Source organism: Sus scrofa, chromosome 5, assembly GCF_054392235.1.
Source record: "Sus scrofa isolate SSC_HxYL_T2T_F1_AM1 chromosome 5, Sscrofa_HxYL_maternal_Yorkshire_Landrace_v2.0, whole genome shotgun sequence".
NCBI classification, from domain to species: Eukaryota; Metazoa; Chordata; class Mammalia; order Artiodactyla; family Suidae; genus Sus; species Sus scrofa.
Window position 1 is genome coordinate 74,517,184 of NC_139387.1, and position 18,713 is coordinate 74,535,896.

The 18,713-nt window shown below is 59.0% G+C and overlaps 1 protein-coding gene and 1 long non-coding RNA gene across 14 annotated transcripts in view; one reads left to right on the top strand and one right to left on the bottom strand.

Moving 5' to 3' along the window:
• The window catches only part of IQSEC3 (IQ motif and Sec7 domain ArfGEF 3), a 95,031-nt gene extending 85,734 nt beyond the window's left edge, over positions 1–9,297 (top strand). For 2 of the 13 annotated variants that reach the window (XM_084956963.1, XM_084956970.1), the window contains 3 exons: positions 577–669; positions 2,736–2,809; positions 5,921–9,297. In XM_084956963.1, coding sequence (XP_084813089.1) covers positions 577–669; positions 2,736–2,809; positions 5,921–6,349 — 596 coding nt within the window. In that variant the 3' untranslated portion in view covers positions 6,350–9,297. Of the gene's footprint in view, positions 1–576; positions 670–2,735; positions 2,810–2,867; positions 3,745–5,920 lie in introns of all 13 variants that reach the window. The other 11 variants (XR_014803980.1, XR_014803981.1, XM_084956965.1 and 8 more) reach the window with 11 other exon arrangements.
• Positions 9,298–14,964: 5,667 nt separating this feature from the next.
• LOC146403451 (uncharacterized) lies at positions 14,965–18,558 on the bottom strand. Its single transcript, XR_014803998.1, has 3 exons — positions 18,453–18,558; positions 15,851–15,926; positions 14,965–15,093 (listed from the first exon to the last, which is right to left on the bottom strand). It is a non-coding gene; the product is annotated as an uncharacterized LOC146403451 (long non-coding RNA).
• Positions 18,559–18,713: the final 155 nt, after the last annotated feature.

The window sequence follows — 18,713 nt, forward strand, 5'->3', positions numbered from 1 at the left end:
GCCCAGAGAAGACGGGAGGAAGAGCTTTACAGTTGAGTGAGAGGAATTAAAACTAAGCAGCCAGACAGACTCTTGCTGGGGCCTCGGGTGCCTGGGGCCTCCTCCTGGGGGAGCTCATCCGGGGTTGATGGGGATGGGCAGGCTGAGCTGCATCAGTGGTGCTGAGGCTGTGGTGCCACATGACCCTTAGATCTTGTCAGAGTAAATATTTACTGAGCACCTGCCGCAAGCCCGGCCTTGGTATATGTCCTCCTGTGATCCTCTTAATGATGCTCTGAAGTGGGCACTGCGGTCCTCTCAAGCAAGGCACAGAGAGGTCAAGTAAGTTGCCTGAAGCCACACAGCCTGGCAGCATCAGAGCCGGGACGCAGACGGAGCCAGTCTCTTCCCCGGCCTCTCTGGCAGGGGCTGCCCTCCCCATATACCCATGGAGGCTCCAGCTGGCCTTGAACCTGCCATGAAGCGGGCCCCTGTCTTCTGGAGCCCCTACTCCTGCTCGCCCCTCATCCTCCACCCCGCCTCCACCCGTACTGGCTTTTAGGATTGCTCTCTGCTCACGAGCCTCTCGTCTCCCAGGGGAGCTGGAGAAGCAGCAGGGAGCAAAGACACTGTCCTTCAAGGCCAGTGGAGCCCAGGTGGACCCACAGTCGAAGCAAGGATCGCCCACAGGTGAGTGCCAGACCCCAGGCCTCCTGCTCCAAGAAGGCCACTCAGCACCCCTGGCCGTGGGCGCCTGGGGGACTGGGGTGGGGAGACGCCATTCGCCGGCCTCATCCCCTGGGCCGCAGCAGTGGGCCTGTGGAGGAGGTGGGAGACAAACATGTCCACTCACAAACTGCACTGAGGCCCAGGGGCGTGTGAGACGTCACTGGCCACCCTGGGGGAGTCAGGCCAAGGCCCCGACCTCCCGGCCAGTGCCCGCCCCCGGCCACCTCTGCACCCACACCCCTTCTCTCTGAAGACGGCGGTTCTTGGGGGCTGGAGGGATGATGAAGGGAAACCGCGTGAGAAAGATGACGGCTGGGAGCAAGGTAAGAAGGTGGCCAGAAGGGGCTGGAAATCTTGCTCTGCCCCATCAAGACCTTCCCCTGATAAGCCACAAACACTCTTGAACCCCAGGCCCAAGTCAGCCCACCCCAAAACCGAGGTGAACCCTCAAACCCAGTTTCTCATATGGTTTCTTCAGGTTGAATTTTTCACTCCAGACAAATCAAGCTGGCTTCAGATTGTATCACCTTCGGCCACATCTCTAGTCCTGCCTCCTCCTCCGCTGCCTCCTTTCCACCTCCAGCCCGTCCCCCTCCCCACTGGCAGGGAGACAGAGAGAGCGACCTCCACCCCCCACCTGCCCCAAATGAAAAGTATTACGAGAGGCGACCTGAGAAGGCAATCCCACCCCAACAAAACCCCAGCACACCATCCAGAGCTGTTCACTAATTAATTACTTCAGTCGTTTATCCTTACACTTAATGAACATTTATTGAGTGCCTGCTGTGTGCCTTGCGCTGAGCCCTGGAAAGCCAGGCTCCCAGCAAGACATCAGCTTGAGCGGAGACACTCCAGTGGCTCCATGCTGGTCCCAACTCTCCAGGCTCCCCCGCCCCATTATAGCCCAGGCGCCACCCAGATGCTGTGACAGCATCACAGGACTGGTCCCAGCAGCTGGGAAATGAGATTCATTTTCCAAGCTGCGTGGAGACCCTCGCTGTGGTGTCTCCTCTGTTTATGGGTCTGATCTGCCCCCGTGCTTTGTAATTCTCCACCCTCTCCCCCTGGTGTCCAGCCAGCCCTTCAGTTCTGTAAGGTCACAGCACCCGCTTGTTTTCACAGCTGTTTCAACCCTGGAGTCAAACCTCAGCTGTGATTGACTCCCAGACGCATTGCCCCACCCTCTGCATCCCCACTGGCCCCTTCCAGAAGCTACAGCTCCTGCAGGCCCAGACACACATCTCCAGGGTCCATCAGTTCCCTCCCCCTTGGAGGTGTCTCTGTTCCCAGCGAGGGCACAGCTTTCTCTTGTGCCACAGAAAGCAGAGGGGTGGGCACAGCAAGGGGGCTGGCGCCCTCCCTCTGGGTATGAGAAATCAGAGCCCACCCCCACCCCTCCTCAAGGGCCCTGGGATGCCTGCTGTGGGTGGGGGTGAGAGCCAGGAGTGACTGAGCCGGAAAAAGTCATCAAGCTGTCCCCAGGGGTCTGTCGGGCCTGGCGCTGTGCCAGGCTGTCAGAAAGCCCTCGCAGCGGTCACAGAGCCGTCATCAGCCCCTCGGTGGGCACGGCTCATTGACTCCTCCCTCCTTGTGGCTCAGCCAAGTAGCAGGAACGGGAGAGGAAGGCGGCCCCTCCCTCCCAGAGCCTGTGCGGCAAACACAGAGGAGCCCCCTTTTGTTCTGAGCACCAAGAATCACGGCCTTCTGATAACCGGCCTGCACAATCCATCCGGGGCGCTCTTAGTGTGGGTGAAGGAGGCTCAGCAATGCCCAGCAAGGAAAAATGTCAGAGACCTTCTAGTCCGTGGGGGCCCAGAGAGGTGGAGCATCTTTCCCACAGTCACACAGCTGTTAAGTGGCAAAACTGGGCTCGGACGCCCCCAAGTCTGCGTCTCAGTCCCAAGTGTTGGGGCTCCTGCCCACCACACTGAATCGCAGGGATGCTTGCGGGGGTGTGGGGCAGGGGAGGCAGGGTGTCTTCGGGATGGGACGGTGGAGAGTGAGCCCTGTGCTCTTTGCATTCAAAGCCAAAAGGGAAGCGGCGCCGGGGGAGAAGGCGGCGGAGAGCTCGGTGGAGGTGAGTGGAGGCCTGGCCGCCCAGGTGAGTGAGTCTGTGTCCCCTGCCCTCTTCTCACTGTCTCTGTTGTTTCTCTTCTCAGGTTTTAATCAATGCCTCCCCAGCCCGACTCACCATTTTACCAATTTCAAGAGATACAATTAAAAGTTACTGCTAGCCTGGGTAATGCCACTCTTCCAGCGCCTAAGCTGCACTGCCCGCCCCATTCCCCAGCCCGCTGTCCCCGCCGAGCCCCCCAGGCCAGCTCCTAGACTAACGCGTCCAGATGCAGTCCTGACCCCCCCTTGGCACCCCTGCCTCAATCCACCCGCACACACTCTCGTGGTCAGAGCCCAGTGTCCTCTGTAGGAGAGAACCTGGCCCCTCTGAGCATCTCCCCCTTAGTCCAGGGGCAGAGCCTGCCCTCCCAGATGCCTCTGGGGAACGTGGGGACTGGAGAGTGGGGGCAGCTGGTCCCCCTAGAAAGCTGGCCATGCCTCGGGCTGTGTAGAAGGAAACGGGCAACCTGGGCCTGGGTTGCCCTAGGGCTTCTCCCAGGGGAGCTGGTGCTCGAACACTGTCCATGTTGGGGGAAGGGACTGGAGAAGTAGCAGCGGCAGCTTGTGGCCCGCCAGGCTCCCGAGTGTCTCCTGGGAGTGGGCACGCCGTTGTCCTGCAAGCCTCCCCCTGGCTCCCCTCAAACTGCAGTGAGCCCCTCCCTTCTTTCTGCCAGGCCCCCCAGGGCCCTTCCTGCTCACACGAACGAACGCCTCCTTTCCCCACCCGCAACTCCAAGCTGGCAGAGCCCCCACTTAGGGCTCTGAGGGCGGAGCCTGACGAGGCTCAGGGAAGCCCCAGGACACCCCAGGGGAGCCCAGCTTCTCGCTCTCCCCATGGCCCCCACCCCCCACACACCTGTGTCTGGAGGAGGCACCTTCCCACGAGGAGCTTCCTGCCCCTGCAGCTGACAAGCCCCCAGGGTGGGTATTCCATCCCTTCTCCCCATCTTCCTGCAGCCGCCCATTCTCAGCCTTGCACATAAACACAGTTAGCAGCGCTCCGGCCCTGCTCGTGCCTTGGCCCCACCTGCCCAGGGAGGACAGCGATCTGGGGTCCTGTTCCCCACCTCCTCTTCCCAGAGGGCCAGCCACATGGCTATCTGCAAGGCCACCAGCGCCAGCTAACCCCGGGGCCCTGCCAGCCTCGCTCCCTCCTGCCCTGAGGGCAGCCCTGCCGCCCTGCCTCTCAGCTGGACCCTGAGCTCCCTTGTCCTCTGCCCCCTCTGTCATTGCCTGGCCGCCCTGCTGGCAGGCACCTCTCCAGCTTCTGAGCTGTGGAACCCGCTATCATGTGCCATCCTTTCTCTCTCCTCCTCTCTGTCTCTCTCTCTTTCTCTCTTTCATCAGCAGGGAGGTGAGGTGGGCTCAGAATGAGGGAATGTTTGGCTGCCACTGCCTGCTTTTCCACTGACTGGAAAGATGAGGGTGGTCCAGGCTTGGCAGGGTGGGGGCAGGTGCAGACCGTGGAGGGGGGATCGGAAAAGGGGGAGGCAAAGAGGAGGTGCAGGCTGAGGCCAGGGCTGTGGCCACCTGGGGGCTCAGTGGGCCTGGACGGGGTGGGGGTGGGCGGGGGCGCGGCTGTGCATTTGCCTGGGACGGGACTGCTATAATGTCTGGAGGAAAGAGCCGGCTCAGGCTGCTTTCCTGGGGAATAACTCAGAGCTCAGGCCAGTGGGGAAAGTAGCCGGTCCCCTCCAGCAGCAGCAGCAGCAGACAGAAGCCTGCTGTTGGGATAAAGAGCCCAGAGGGGAAGGTGGAGCCAGCCTTGCCCTGTCCCTGCCCATGTCCTGGCAGGGCACCGAGGGCTCGGGGGCTCCTTCGTTTGATTGGAGGGCAGGTTAGGCCTAGAAAATGCTGCTGAGGTTGGAGGTCGAGCGTGAAGAGTAAACCCCAGCCTGCAGAGCGTGGCGGTGGAGGGCTTGTGAACAGTCAAGGGGCCGGTGAGAAAGGGCCAGACAGAGAGCCTGAGGCCCACAGGGGCGGGGCCCAGAGCCGGGACATGGGTGTCCCCGAAATGGCACCTTCTGCCAGCAAACAGGGTCAGGATCTGCTGTTCAGGCCTCTGAGGTAGCTGAGGGCAGGCCTGGCTGTAAGGTCCCCTCCCCTGCAGCCCCGATTCTCCCCCACCCCAGTACCCTGAGCAGTGGGCCTGGGTGGTGATGCCAAGGACAGCAGGACGCATCCTTAGAGAGAGGGGTCTTGGCCAACCTGAAAGGACCCAGGTGTCGGAAGGGAATTGGGTGTCATACCTACAGGCTGGGAAGCTGGAAGGATGGGGAAGTAAACCCCTGCCCTTCCAGAATCCCCCCATGTCCTGCAGCTCCCCTGCTAGCAAGAGGAAGCTAGGCAGGTGCTCATTCCTGCCTGGGCTGAGGGAGTGGCTACCTGCACAAGCCCCCCAAGGGGTAAAGGCCTTTCTCCAGGACCCAGATGGGGCTGGAAAGACTGCTGGGGACCTGACTGTGGCCCTGGCTGCTCTCGAATGTGTGGGCACCACCCCGGGGAGTCTGGGAGAGCAGGACAGGTCCAGACCACCCCTTGGGGTCCCTGCATTCCAGGGTCTGCACACCTCTCTGATTCCACAGTGACAGTAAGGTGGGAGGAGAGGGGCTCCCCAGGCTCCAAGGCTCTAGACTCAGCCCCCTGTGTCTAGTCTCTGGTCCCAGCACACCTCTAGGAGGCAGGCAGGAGGCAGCAGCTGTTATCCCAGCTTTTCCAGCTCAAGGAAAAGCCTCTCAGTGGGGAGGCAGGTAGGGGCTCAGCCAAGGCCCAGGGCTACCCCGCAGGTCCATGGGGTCAGACTGCAGAACCCGAGTCCCTCAGTCTAACTGCCCGTCCCACAGGCAGGAGCTAGGCTGCCCAGGCCGGGCCAGACCACGTCAGTCTCTGCCCACACCTCGCCAGGCTCAGCGCCTCTGCCTGGCAGCAGGTGCCCTCTGGGTGGTGGAGGATCGGGAAGCGGGCCAAGGTGAGGGCTGCAAGCCCCTTGTGGGCCCAGGAGCCGGGAAGGGGGGGTAGGGAGGCCCGGGTGGCCAGTCCTAGCAGCTGGGAATTAGTCTTGTAACATTTCATGCTTCTCTGGCTGTTTCTAAACTAGGTGTCAATTCACAACAGGCTTCAAACGTCCCAGCACAACTTCGGGCTGGGGGCCGAGAGGGGAGCGCCGGCACCAGACCTGCAGCCTAGCCCCTTGAGGGAGCAGCCCCCGCCGCTGCCGCTGCCACCACCCACGCCCCCAGGGACCCTGGTGCAGTGCCAGCAGATTGTCAAGGTCATCGTCCTGGACAAGCCCTGCCTGGCCCGCATGGAGCCCCTGCTGAGCCAGGCTCTCTCCTGCTACGCCTCGTCCTCCTCTGACTCCTGCAGCTCCACGCCCCTGGGGGGACCGGGCTCCCCTGTCAAGGTCATCCACCAGCCCCCGCTGCCCCCGCCTCCGCCCCCGTACAACCACCCTCACCAGTTCTGCCCCCCAGGCTCCCTGCTGCACCGGCGCCGCTGCTCCAGTGGCGCCCGGAGCCTGGTGTAGATGCTGCCCTGCCACGCTGCCATCCCAGGAGGGCTGCGCCAGGGCCCCTCCGCCTGCTGCTCCCCATGCCCGGCACGCTTCGTTCCTCGTCACCCGTCACTGTCGTTTCGGAAAGAGAATCCCAGCCCCTGGCACCTGGTTTGCTTGGTCCAAGCTTCCCTTCCTCAGTGGGACAGCCCTGCCTCCAAATCTGCAGACACCCCTCATTCCCTAGGGCCCTACGCACCCAGGCACAGCCAGGCCCCCACCTCCCCTGCCTCCACTCTGGCCACTGGGACCGTGGACAGAGAAGAACAGGGACCGAGGGTCTCCCCAGCTTCCAGGCTGAGTCTGCGAGGCCCCAGGCCTCAGGCCGGTGGGCAGACGTGGAGGCTGGGTGGCCAGCACGGGAGCCTTGGACAAAAGGTTTTCTGGCCCACTGCCCCAGCGCCAGGGGCCACGATGGATCGGGGAGAGTTGGCCCTGAATCCCTGGAGGGGAATCAGTGGGGAGGTGTAAGGAGGGGTTTTCTCAGCTGCCCCTTCCCTGCTAAGCCCGGCAGTCTCAGAAGGCCACTCCTCTGTCCCCAGAGATGTTGGCTGTCCTGACCACAGGCTCCTTTTCTCCCGGGCCTTCTCCTGCTCTTCGGGCTGCCCAGGGCTGCTGAGACTACAGGAGAACCTTGAGAAAGGGAGGAGGGAACGGGGCACTCCTCTCAGCTCTCTGTCGTTTCAACGGAGCCATGGAATCTTGAGCTTATATATCTACAAAATGCCCCTTTTAAAGGGTTTCTTGTTCTCCAGCCCCAAACAATGCCCTGCCAGTGCAAAGTGAGCCCAGGGCATAAACACACGCACACACACACACCCCTCCTCCCAGAATAGAAGCAGAAGCAGGGAGAGGGGTGGGGATTTGCCCCAGGGGCAAATGCAGCCAGCCGAAGTAGCATCCCACCAACTGGGGCAGGCCCCCTCCTGAATGACGTCTATGGCCTCCACAAGGGATGTGGATGCAGAAGCAGGCGAGAGACGCAGGTACTCAGTGGCCCTTGCGTTTCCCCTGCCGCTGTCCCGATCTAGCCCCGAAGCCTTGCAATCCTGCCCCTTCCCAGAAGGCAGCAGGCCCACCTCCAGCAGTGGGGCTGAAAGAGTCCCTACACCCTCACAATTGCAAAAGAGAGCCAAGCAGAGCTCAACAACCTCCCCAGGGCCCAGCAGCATCAACTCTGTGCAGCCCCATGGGGACCTGGAGCCTCAGAGACCCCAGGGCCAGTCCCACTCATGGCCCTTCCAGGGCCTGTCTCTCCCACGCCAAGCTGGCCCCTCCTTGGGTCCTGAGCCATCAGCTCACTGCTGCCTGTCATTAAGATCCTCTCGCACTTGGAGCCCAGGTCCCAGACCCCAAGAGAGGGCAGTGAATCCTGGTCTCTGTGCAGTTGCTTCTCTTCACCCTCCCCCAGCCCCAGCCGCAGCCCCCGGGAAGCTAGGAGGCACAGGTCCCTCCCTGTTCTCAGATCCCAGGTGACCTAGTTTCATGTGTATTTGTGTGACCACCAGGCGTCATGATGATGTCACCCAGCGAGTATATTTCTGGCCCTGTCTTTGTCAGCCGGGTGTCCACATCGTGTGACCACTTTGTCACCTCCTCCCACCCTGGCTTCCCAGCCTGTCTGTCCCCAATCCCCTAGGCTTTGTTGCCCTGGTCCCTGTCCTGCGTCTTTTCTGTAACAGGGTCACTCCAATCAGATTTTGGAACAGAGCGGCTGACCGGCCATAGGTTGCATGCCTGGGCAGCAGGGTGGGGCCCAGGAAGAAGGAGTCCCTTAGGGCTAGGTATGTTTAGCAGGTGGCAACTGAGAACAAGACCCGTTGTCACCTGCTCACACAGTGCCACTAGCTGACGAAGAGCCCCCCTCCCCCTCTGCCGACCCCGAGACGTCCCGATCAAGACCAGCAAGGTCTCAGTGGGGGAGCCTCTCTCTGAGGACCTGGCCGCTCTGGCCGCTGGGGCCCTTCTCCAGGCAGGGGCTCACCTCCATCACCGCAGTGGCTGCCCTGGCCCCAGTGGCAGCACGGGGTGGGTCCTGGCCCAGGAAGGAGACCAACCTGGGGTCAGCAGCACAGGGAGCCAGTCCCGAGCTGTGAGGTCAGAGTGCATCTGGCCTTCCTCGCAGTCGAGGAAGCCAGGGTTCCCAGCATCTGTAACCTCCCTCCCCTGAACAGCCAACACACTAAGGTTGGGACCTGCCTCTGTCCCCATCCGGAGCCTTTCCCCCAGAGAGCTGGGACAAGCCTCCTGCCCTGCCCGTGGCAGTGGCACGTTAGGGCCTCTACCCTCCCAGAGGCCCAGCTGGAGAGGCTCTCAGGCCTCCTGCCCTCCCCAGGCCGAGGGGGCAGTGGAGTGCCGACCCAGCCCCAGACATGGCCTCCTGGGACATGACCACTTACCCCAAGGTGGCCCCACTCTGTTGACTCTCTAGGCCTTACTGTGGGGACAGGGTCCCTCTGCCACTTTTATCCATTTTGGCCCCACCTCCAGAACCAGGAGTAGCAGGTGAAACTGGCTTTCCCACGCACTTTTGGGCCAGCCACCCCCAGAGCGGGAGCCAGCCTGGCTGCCTGTGTGCGAGGGCACCGTGATCAGCCCTGGGCCCCTGACCCCCTACCCCACCGGTGTCCCCACAGCCTGCCAGACGTCTCTTTGTGCCAGTAGACTCCCCTGATAACCATCGGTTTGTCTGTCTGTGTCCTGCTGTACATACATCCTTGCTGTCCGCCCCCTGCCGCTGCTGCCCCTCCCCTTGCATTCACCCCTTCACCCCTCGGAGAGAAACCTCTCCAGGGAAAGGCAGGGTGGCTGCACCCAGCGACTAATCCAAATGGCAAATATTTTGTAACAAAATAGCCCAGAGGTATTTTATCTGTTCAATTCATAGAGTTTTAGAAACTATATTGAAATATGTCACTTGAGCCAACCGTGTCAGTTCTGTTTCTTTTGTCCTCCAAGAGGCACGTCCACCCCAGATCAAACCTTGGCAGGACTTCAGGGGCCGAGGGCACCGGCTGGGCCTCCTCTGGCCACAGGGGTGTCACCCCCTCCCCACTGCTCCTGACACGGTCAGGGAGCCCCGTCTTAAAGAGATGGGGCTGGGAGCCCTTTGATGGATGGGCGCTGGGTCAGGCCGGGAGTGCAGGGCCAGGGAGTGACCCCCACCAACACACACACCTTCTGTTCCGTTAAGACCAGGTCACAGTGGAGCCCGGGGCAGCTTTGGCGGGAGGAAGCACCACGATGGCCAACGTGGCCCCAGCAGAGTGAGGGAATTTGGGGTGGGGGTCAGGGTCACACTGATCACACTTGGTCATCAGCCTCGGGTCATTTTCACCAGACATCAGCTCTGAAACCTGACCTTCTAAGCCCGGCGTGTGGTTTGACAAGCCCTGGGATGTACTCTTCCTAAAGAGATGGGGGAACAGGCTCAGGTGACTGAGGGACTGGGGGACATTGTTGGGCAAAGTCCCAGAGTCACAGAGAGGGATGGGCAAACGTTCCCAAGCCCACAGCGTGCCGGGTCCAGAGGGTCTCTTTTGGAGCAGGGGCGCTGCTGAGACCCTGCAGAGGTGGAATGCAGGAGAGAAGACTGGAATGTGAGCTGGAGAGATGCAGGGTGCCGGGGCCAGCGCTCCCCCACGTGCAATGCGCAGATCAGGATCCATGGCAGGCCTGCCCCAGAGTGGTGGCTCTGGCAGGGGAGTGAGGAGAAAGGCTTCCAGCAAAGCTGAGGCACCCTGGGGGAGAAGCAGCTGGCCGGGATGGTTGCGCTGGGGCCACCTGCAAAGAGCGTAACCAGCTCTCCTGGTGACCAGAGCTCTGGACACCTAGAAATCCAGGCTAGGCCCCCTTATCCTGTTCAAGTGAAAAGGAACATGACCTCAGGCTCCTTCCAGGCAATGGGAAATTCCAGGAGCATCTTGGGCCCAGCTCTGACCTGCCCCATCCTGGGAACTCTCTGACCCAGGAAGCTAAGGACTGGCCCCTTGAGAGCACCCAGAGGGGACCCTGTTCAGCCCAGGCCTGGGAGAGGGCCTAGGGCCAAATGGGACTGCTGCTCTCTCGGTTGGGGACATGGGGCAGGGACTTGGGGCACTTCGCCCTGAGGCCATAGGAGGAGGGGCCAGCCCTCTGGGTAGGAGGGGAAGCATCCTTTGGTGTCCCAGGCCCTCTGGGTCCACCTGCCACAGGGGTGGAGAGCTCTGGTCAGCACCTCTCCTTTGTAGTGACCCTTCAGTCAGGGGGAGCTCAGACCCATCAGCCACTGACTTAGGAGACTGCCAACAAGGGGACCAGGACTTCCAGGCTTCTGGCTGAGAGCAATGGGTCAGAACAAGGTGCCAGAGTCTGAACAAGGAAAATTCTACAGGCTTAGGAACACCCGGTGCCTGGCATGTGCCAGGGGCTGGCCCCAGCCGAGTCCTGCTTTTCATGCAGGGTGGTACCATCAAAAATACACATATGGACCAATGCGTCACCCAGCAGGTGGTGGTGCCGTAGAGGGGATGGGAAGAGACTGTTAGAGCCAACAGTCAAGGAAGGCCTCTCGGAGGAGGCCAGTTCAACAAGGTCAGGCTCAGGTCTGAGGGCAGGTGAGCGGCTCATAGAACACCTCTAGGCCTGGAACGAGGCAGAAACCGGATGGTCTGCCGTGTGTTTCCTGGTACATACAAGGTGCATTTAAAAACCACTTTAACTGAGGAAATAATAAAAGGGGCCTTTCCTCGAAAACCCAAGACGGACAGATGGTCGCCGTGATCTTGGGGAAAGAAGTGAGTTGGGAGCAGGCAGCTGGATGGCTCCAAAAGGCTGGGATTGGGGGCTGGATACAGCACCAAGGACTGAGCCACAGCAGGAGGAGCCAGCCGCCAGTGGAGACCCTCCCAGACAAGCTCACGGTGAGGAAAGCTGTCCAGACACGGGATAGCCGCTGTCCAGAGCAGTTCCTGCTGGGTCGGAGCCAGCCCAGGCCTGGTCAGCCTGCAGGCCATGCTGCCCACCTCTGCCTGTCGTCTCGGTCCAAGCCAACTTGGGTTGGCCATTTAGAACAATAACCTGATGAATCCCATGGCCTATTAATCCCTGATCTGAGGCTGACACCTTTCCCACCTCAGCAACTATCAGCTATCGGAAGTTGATTCTCCTACAGCAGGGCTGGCAGGTGCCCGGTGTGGGCCGCCCTCCTCTCCCACCTTGACAGGTGTGGCTGACTGACAGCTTTCCAGGAATCACATCAATCACCACACGTGGACATCCAGGATGGAATTAACACGGAGCCAAGTGCTGAGGAAGCATTTAGACTGCGGTGCTTTGGAGTAGGGGGTGCAGGTGGATGCCCGGGCTGAGAGCCATCGAGGAACCTCCAGGGGTGCTCCCACGGGCCCACCATTCTCCCACCGCTGGTGGACGAGCTCTGGATGACACCTGCTCTGACCCCCCGCCCCTGCCCTTCTGACACTCTTTCCTTCTAGGGCCCCACACTGCCTCGGCAACCTGGCAGCTGCCCGACAGAGGGTCCTCTCACTTGTTCCACTCACCTCCCACCAACTCAGTCTCCTCTGACCCCAGAGCGAGCCACCAAGGAGGACACGGCTGCTGGGACAGATGCAGGGTACCAGGGGAGGAACCACTGAGGAGAGTGCCCCACCCAGGGCAAGGCATGGCCTGGAGAGGCTACATCCAGCAGTGCAGGCTTTGGGAGAGACCCTTCGCAGGGCAGGGCAGGGGGCTCTCCCAGAGGAGGCGCAGCCCAGTCAGAGCCTAGCGGCCTTATCTGCACCCCTCCCCTTCCCAGCAGGCAGCTGGGCCCCGGGATGGGGGTCCAGGGATCAAGCCCTATGCTTCAGCTTGGAGTCAGAACTGGTCCTACCAGGAAAATTCCATTCTGGCCAGAGGATGAGGGAAGGGATGAGAATTCCTTCCTCACCCTCCTCCCAGCCCCCTGCAGGTCTGGTGGCTTCTTTCCCTGGAGAACCAGGCGCCCTAACCCCACAAGCCGGCCCCAAGCACCTCCGTGCTTCCTGCTCCCATGACCCTAAAACCTCAAGGCAAGCTCTGGAAAAACTGTGGGAACTGGTGCTAGGGAAGGAGACCCCCAGGAGAGCTGGCCCTTGTCCCCACATTCCCAGCCTCCCTGACAGACCTGCTGCCCGGAATCTCCTTCCAGGACATCTGGATAGAGAGCCGCCTACCTCCCCAGTCCCACAGGGAAACAGAAGGCAGGTGCGACGGAGCCTTGCCCAACGTCACTGGGCGTCAGAGGCCCTGAATGTCAGACCTGGGTTAGGAGACAGGCTGGGACACTGCAGGGCTTGCACCTGGACAAATGTCTCCTCGAGCAACGGAACACAGAGAAACTAACTATAAGGAACTAAAAATAACTGCACTCATGCACAGTTGGGGCAAATCATGAACAAGAAGATACAAAAAGGCCAAAACCCAAATGCCACTTCTGAGATGCTGAAAGCGAAAGCAGGGTACCACCTGTGACCCTGCACCCAGCACCACCAAGGGGATGGACCAACCACCTAAGTCACCCCTCTCGCCCAACCCACCAATCACCCCCACCCTCACCCCATTTAAGGGGCCAGCTTGAGCCACCCCCAGCCCCCACCCCAAGCTCCCAAGCTGCAGGGAGCACCTGTTCCTTATTTTTGCTCCTCGGCGCTACAGCGCAAGTCCCGATAGAGCCTTGCCGGAATATCTCATCCAGTTGCTTATCAATTTCTATTGATTAAAGGGTCCAGGAGCCCAGGTCGGTAACAGTCAGCCCAACTGCTTCCTTTTACAGATAAGGAAACCGTTTCAGAAGTTACAAAAAGGACAGCAGAATAATCCCAAAGTAAGCGAAAGGAGGAAAATAATAAAGACAAGCAGAAAAAATGAAACAGAAAATACAAATAGAATAGAAAGGCTTAACGTAGCCAAAATTGAGTTCTACGGAGTGACTAAGAAAACTGACAATCCTCTAGCAGATGAGCATGAAAGAGAGAGTCGGCCCGGAGAAAAGACCTGGGGGGGGGACTTTATTATGGCGCAAAGATTTTTTTTAAATAGACACCATAGTACAACTAAGCTATAAACCTATGACAATAAATTTGAAAACCTCACAGGATGAACACTATCCTAGCAAAATATCTTACCAAAACGTGCTCAAGAACAGGTAGAACATTTGAGACGGAGAACCCTTAAAGAAATGTGACTATGTCGTTCAAAATCTGTCTACCATCCTCCCGCAAAAACACCACCAAGCCAGACAATTTCACAAAATTTTACTATACATTCAAGGAGCAGATAATTCTGATCTCTTGTTAAGTCCTTCAGAGAAGAGATAAAGAAAGAAAATTCCCAAACTCCTTGCTGGAAGTCTACTGTAACCTTAAAAACAAAAACTAAACCAGACAAGGACAATATAAGAAGAGCCACTCTTGCTTAGAAGTATAAATGTAAAATTCTAAACAAAATATTAACTAGCCAAATCTAGCATTCGATAACAAAAATACGACACACCATGGCCAGATGAGGTTTGTGCCAGGAATCGAAAGATAAGGTTAGGTATTAGAAAAATCTATTACTATCCTTCACCACTTTAAAGATTAAAGGACACAAACAATACGATCATCTCAGTAGATGCAGAAAAAGCAATCCATAAAACTCAACACTTTTTCTTTTTTTTTTCCGTCTTTTTAGGGCCGCACCTGTGGCATATGGATGGTCCCCGGCTAGGGGTTGAATAGGAGCTACGGCTGCCGGCCTACCGCACGGCCTCGGCAACGCCAGATCCCAGTTATGTCTGTGACCACAACAGCCACAGCAACACTGAAGACTTAACCCACTGGGCGAGGCCAGGAATCGAACCTGCGTTCTCACAGATGCTAGTCAGATTCATTTCTGCTAAGCCACGACGGGAACTCTGAAGCACTTATTCTTAATTTTTAAAAAACAGTGACCCTGGAAGAGAAGAACACTCATAGCCTAATAAATGGTATCTGTCAAAAATCTACATCAATGCTGCTACTTCGTGGAGAAAGGTTAGACTTCCTTTCAAGCTGGGAGGGAGACGAGGGGGAAGAAGGGGGCCCACCACCTCCAGTTACCAAGTGAAGGAAGACAAGAGAAGAAAAAGCAAACGGAGTGACGATTGGAGAAATATAATAGCAGTCTTTCCAACAGTCTGACTACCTACGTAAAAAGCGCTACAGCAGCAAAAGGGGGAAAGCCTTCGAATTAATCCAGAGGAAAACCCTGCAGCTGGTGAGGGCCGTTTCTCCTCTGCCCCGCTGGCCTGCCCTGGCCACCCTCTGTCCCCACCCCCACCCTCCTCCTCCGGACAACAGACTCAGACCCAACTACACTGCTGAGGCTGGACCACCTACCTGCTCTTCCTCCTGGGCTGGTGTCTGAGTGTCCCGCGAGGGGCTTGTCCACTGCTGGGAACCGTGGATTGTGGCAGCTTGACCTTAGGGCCAGGTCCTTGGGTGAGAAGCTATGGGCACAGGAAGCCTCAGAAAGCAGCTGTATCTGGAGTTTGGGCCGGATTCTTACAACAAGCAGTGGGGGTTGGGCACTGATCCTGCAGTGGGACCCCAGCGGTCGAGGCCTCTCCTCTCTCGCTGCGTGGCATCACCTGGCAGTTCTGTGCTTGCCTCCCAGACGTGTCCGTGACGGAAGGCCCCTCCAGACGACAGGAGCAAGAGACGTGTCCGTGCTGGCCGCTGGGCAGGCAGGACGCAGAGAGTGCTGGAATGAGGGCTGCGGGCAAGCCCGCCCCAGCCCCACATGACCTGCTCGTGCCGGCCTCACTGTCTTCCCGATGGGTGCTTAACTAGCTTTTCACCCATCAGGTCCAATCAGCCCTTGTTACTTCCCTGAGCAGCTAAACCTGCAGGAAGCCAAGCACGCTGGTCACCAGGGAGTGGGCGTGTGAGGCTGAGGACAGACAGAGGGGGCAAGGCCAGGGTCAGGGAGGGCTCTGCCGGGGTCAGGAAGGTGAGGATGCGGAGAAAGGCGAAGGGCTCAGGCAGGAAGAAGAGCAGCAAGGCCGCCCCTTCCCAGCCCCTCCAAGAGGGCAATTCCGGTAGCAGAGAAGCCAGGGCCTGTATTAGCTACTGACTGCTGCGTAATGAGTTGCCCCCAAACTCAGTGGCTTAAAACAGCAAGACCATTCACTACGTCTCCCTTGGGCCAGGAATCCAGGCCCACCTGGCTAGGCAGTTCCGGTTCAGGGCCGCTCATGAGGTGGCAGCTGATGTCAGCCAGGCCTGCAGTCATCAGAAGGCTCACCGAAGGCCGCAGAACCCACTTCCACGTGGCCCGCTCACGGCTGAGGCCTCAGCTCCCTCCACGTGGGCCTTCTGTTGGGCTGCTAGAGTGTCCACACAGCGTGGTGTCCGGCTTCCCCAAGATCAAGTCATCAGGAGGTCACAGCAGAAGCCTCCTCGCCTCCTACGACTAACTGCAGAAGTCACTCACCTCCACTCCACATCCCTGTGGCTCGGGGCGTGGATGCCAGAGGTCACCAGGCTGTCCTAGAGGCTGGGGCCAGGCCCTGAGGGGAGAGCAAGTGGGGAGGGGCTGCAGTGTTTACCCAGGGAGCGCCTTCTGCGCCCCTGGCTGTCGGAGGCCAAGGTGCAGCCTTTCCGGTAAGCAGAGCTTAGCCCCGGTTTTTCCCCACCAAGCCCTGTCCTGGCCCCTTCCTCCCAAATCCCACACCTCTCTCTCCTCCAGGCCTCCCAGGCTGTGTCCCTCTGTCCCCCTCTCCCCTATTTGATCCTGTTCCTATCTCCTGCCCTGAATCCCATCCCCACAGGCAGGTCCCCTCATCACAGCAGCGTGGGACCACAGGGCTCACAGGCTGGGCGGCCGCATGTGCTCTGACTGGGGCTGGGGAGTTCTGACCTGAGGCCCAAGAACCTGCATCCTTGGACCGCAGTGGGACGGAATGGAACGGAGGGCCCGGCTGATGCTTTCTGCCCACGAGGACAGCAGAGGCATGAGACCCTGACCAGAAGTTCAGGGTCTGCTGCAAGGTGGCCCAGACCTGGAGGGGGTTCCTCTGGAGCTGATCTGGGGGTGGAGCCCAGGCAAGTCCTGGAGGCCCCAAACCAGAGCCAGGCCCTCTCTCTGGGGCTTCTGCGTGGAGTGGGGGCTGGGAAAAAGGGGACGCCGGGCTGGATAGGGATGCATCTTCCCCTTGTCGGCCTAACACACACAGACCACAACCTTGTAAATGGGGAGTCCACTCAGGAAGGGGCGGGGTCCCGGTCTCAGCAGAGTTCAAGGCCCTCCTCAGCTCCCAGAGCTCTCCCTGCCCGGGGCAGGGGGTGCAGGGAACCGAGACCACCTCAGCCCTCTCCTTAGTCCCTGCAGGGATACCTGGGCTGGGGAGAGTCTCACAGGTGGGACAGGACAGAGAGATCCCAGGCCAGCACAACACCCAGCCCCACAAGGGGGCCATATAGGAGAACCGAGGTGAGTGGCTGGGGACAGAAAAGCCCAAGACACCAGCTGCCTTGGAGAGCCAGCTCCACGGGAAGCCCAGCCTAGCGGGGTGAGTGGCTTCCCAGGGGGCACTGGGGGCCAAGAAAGAGGAGACATGCTTCTCACACAACAGAGTAGTGCCTGGCAGATAAAAGTGCTTCTGCCTAAAACAAGGGGGCAAGAGGATGATTGCAAAGCATGTCTGGACAGGCTGTAGGGTTGCGGGCTGAAGAGACCCCAACCATCAGAAAAGCCAGCCAAGTTCTTTTCAGCTTTGCCGTCCACTCTGCTGTGTCAAGGCTCTATGGTCTGATACTTTAGACCTAACTTTGAAATGAAACTGAAATGAAACCACCCTTTTTTGGGAATGGGACGAGCCTGGTGAAGGGGGATTGATACATAGCGTCAGAGCGTCCATAACCGAACAAGCCAGGGTTGGTGGCCGTCTGATGACTACCCCCTTCCAAGACGCCAGGACTTTGGAGATCACTGGCTAGTGGTTCTCCATTCTGCTCAAGCAAGGCTTCTTTCCCCTCAGGCACAGGTTATGAATTCAGATGCTGTCAGACAGGCATGTGTGAAAAGGTAGCAAATGGGTAATAGGGAGTGGTGGAATCTGTGGCAAAATGGAGAGTGCCTGAGGCATTTATTTTAAAAGTTTTTTTTTTTTTTAATTGCCATACTGGCCAAACAAATCATAAGTGCCAGACAGGGCCACCCATTTAAAACTCAAAGAGCCCAGGAGATGAGATGAAAACACCCCAAGTCATAACCCACATCTGCTCCTTATGCACGTGTGAGTGCACACACACACACACACACACACACACACACACCTGAATCAGTGCTCTGGGCACGTTAAAGAGTTGAATTGTCGCCCACACTGTGGCCCCAATACGAGTAGGTCCCATGAGCTGTGTGGTTGGCCTGAAGCCCTTTCCCTGCACTCTGTTCTCTCCACCCTTACCCACCCCATCCTGATCCCTTTGGACTCCTGGGCGCCACCACTGGAAGAGGCAGTCAGGGGGAGGAACTGTTATAGACACACTGCCTCCAACAGCGCACTAGAGCCAGGGATGGGTCAGCTGAGGGAACTGGTGGATTATGGGAGACTGGGGGTGGGTAGGGAAGGAGGGCCTATGAAGAGTCTGCAGAAACAGAGGTGGAGAGGGCTTGTGCCCCCCTCTCCCACCCCCGCACCTGCAGAACTGCGCACCAAATGCCGTGGTCCAGGCTGAGGCAGCAGGTGGCTGAGAAACCTGCTGGTCTCCACCTGGTGTCCTCTGCAACTGGGCAGCCCCAAAGCAAGGTGACTCTCTTGCGAAGACCCATCAAGGCCGTGGAGAGGAGGATGGAGGGAGTTTTTGTTTCCTAGAGCTTGCACATGGATGGATAAATGTCAGCCTATCCATCTGCCCAGCAGAGGGTAGGGAGCTCAGGAGTAGTGAGGCAGGGCCTGGGGTGGCGGCACTGCTCACATCTGCCACAAGGTGGCAGTGGCGAGCACCATGCCTACCTCAGTCAGGTCCCACCCCTAGTCAGGTCACAGCCCCATAGCCCCTCCTTCCCCTTCTCCTGGACCTCCTTTACCCACCAGCCAACAAGAGCGAGCAGTGAGCACCCTGGGTGAGCAGTCCAGAGGGAGGCAGAAGGGGATGGCCAGAACCCAGGAGTCTTGTTCTCACAAGATGAGAAGCCCTCACAGATCTGGGGGAAGGATGGCGGGTGCTCTGAGGATGCCTGGAGATACAGGGATGGAACACATCTGGCTGGACCATAGATTTTTACCCCGGCCACTGGGCAGTGACCTCTACCTACACATCACTGCGGGGGGCTTTTTATGCAGGTGGCTTCC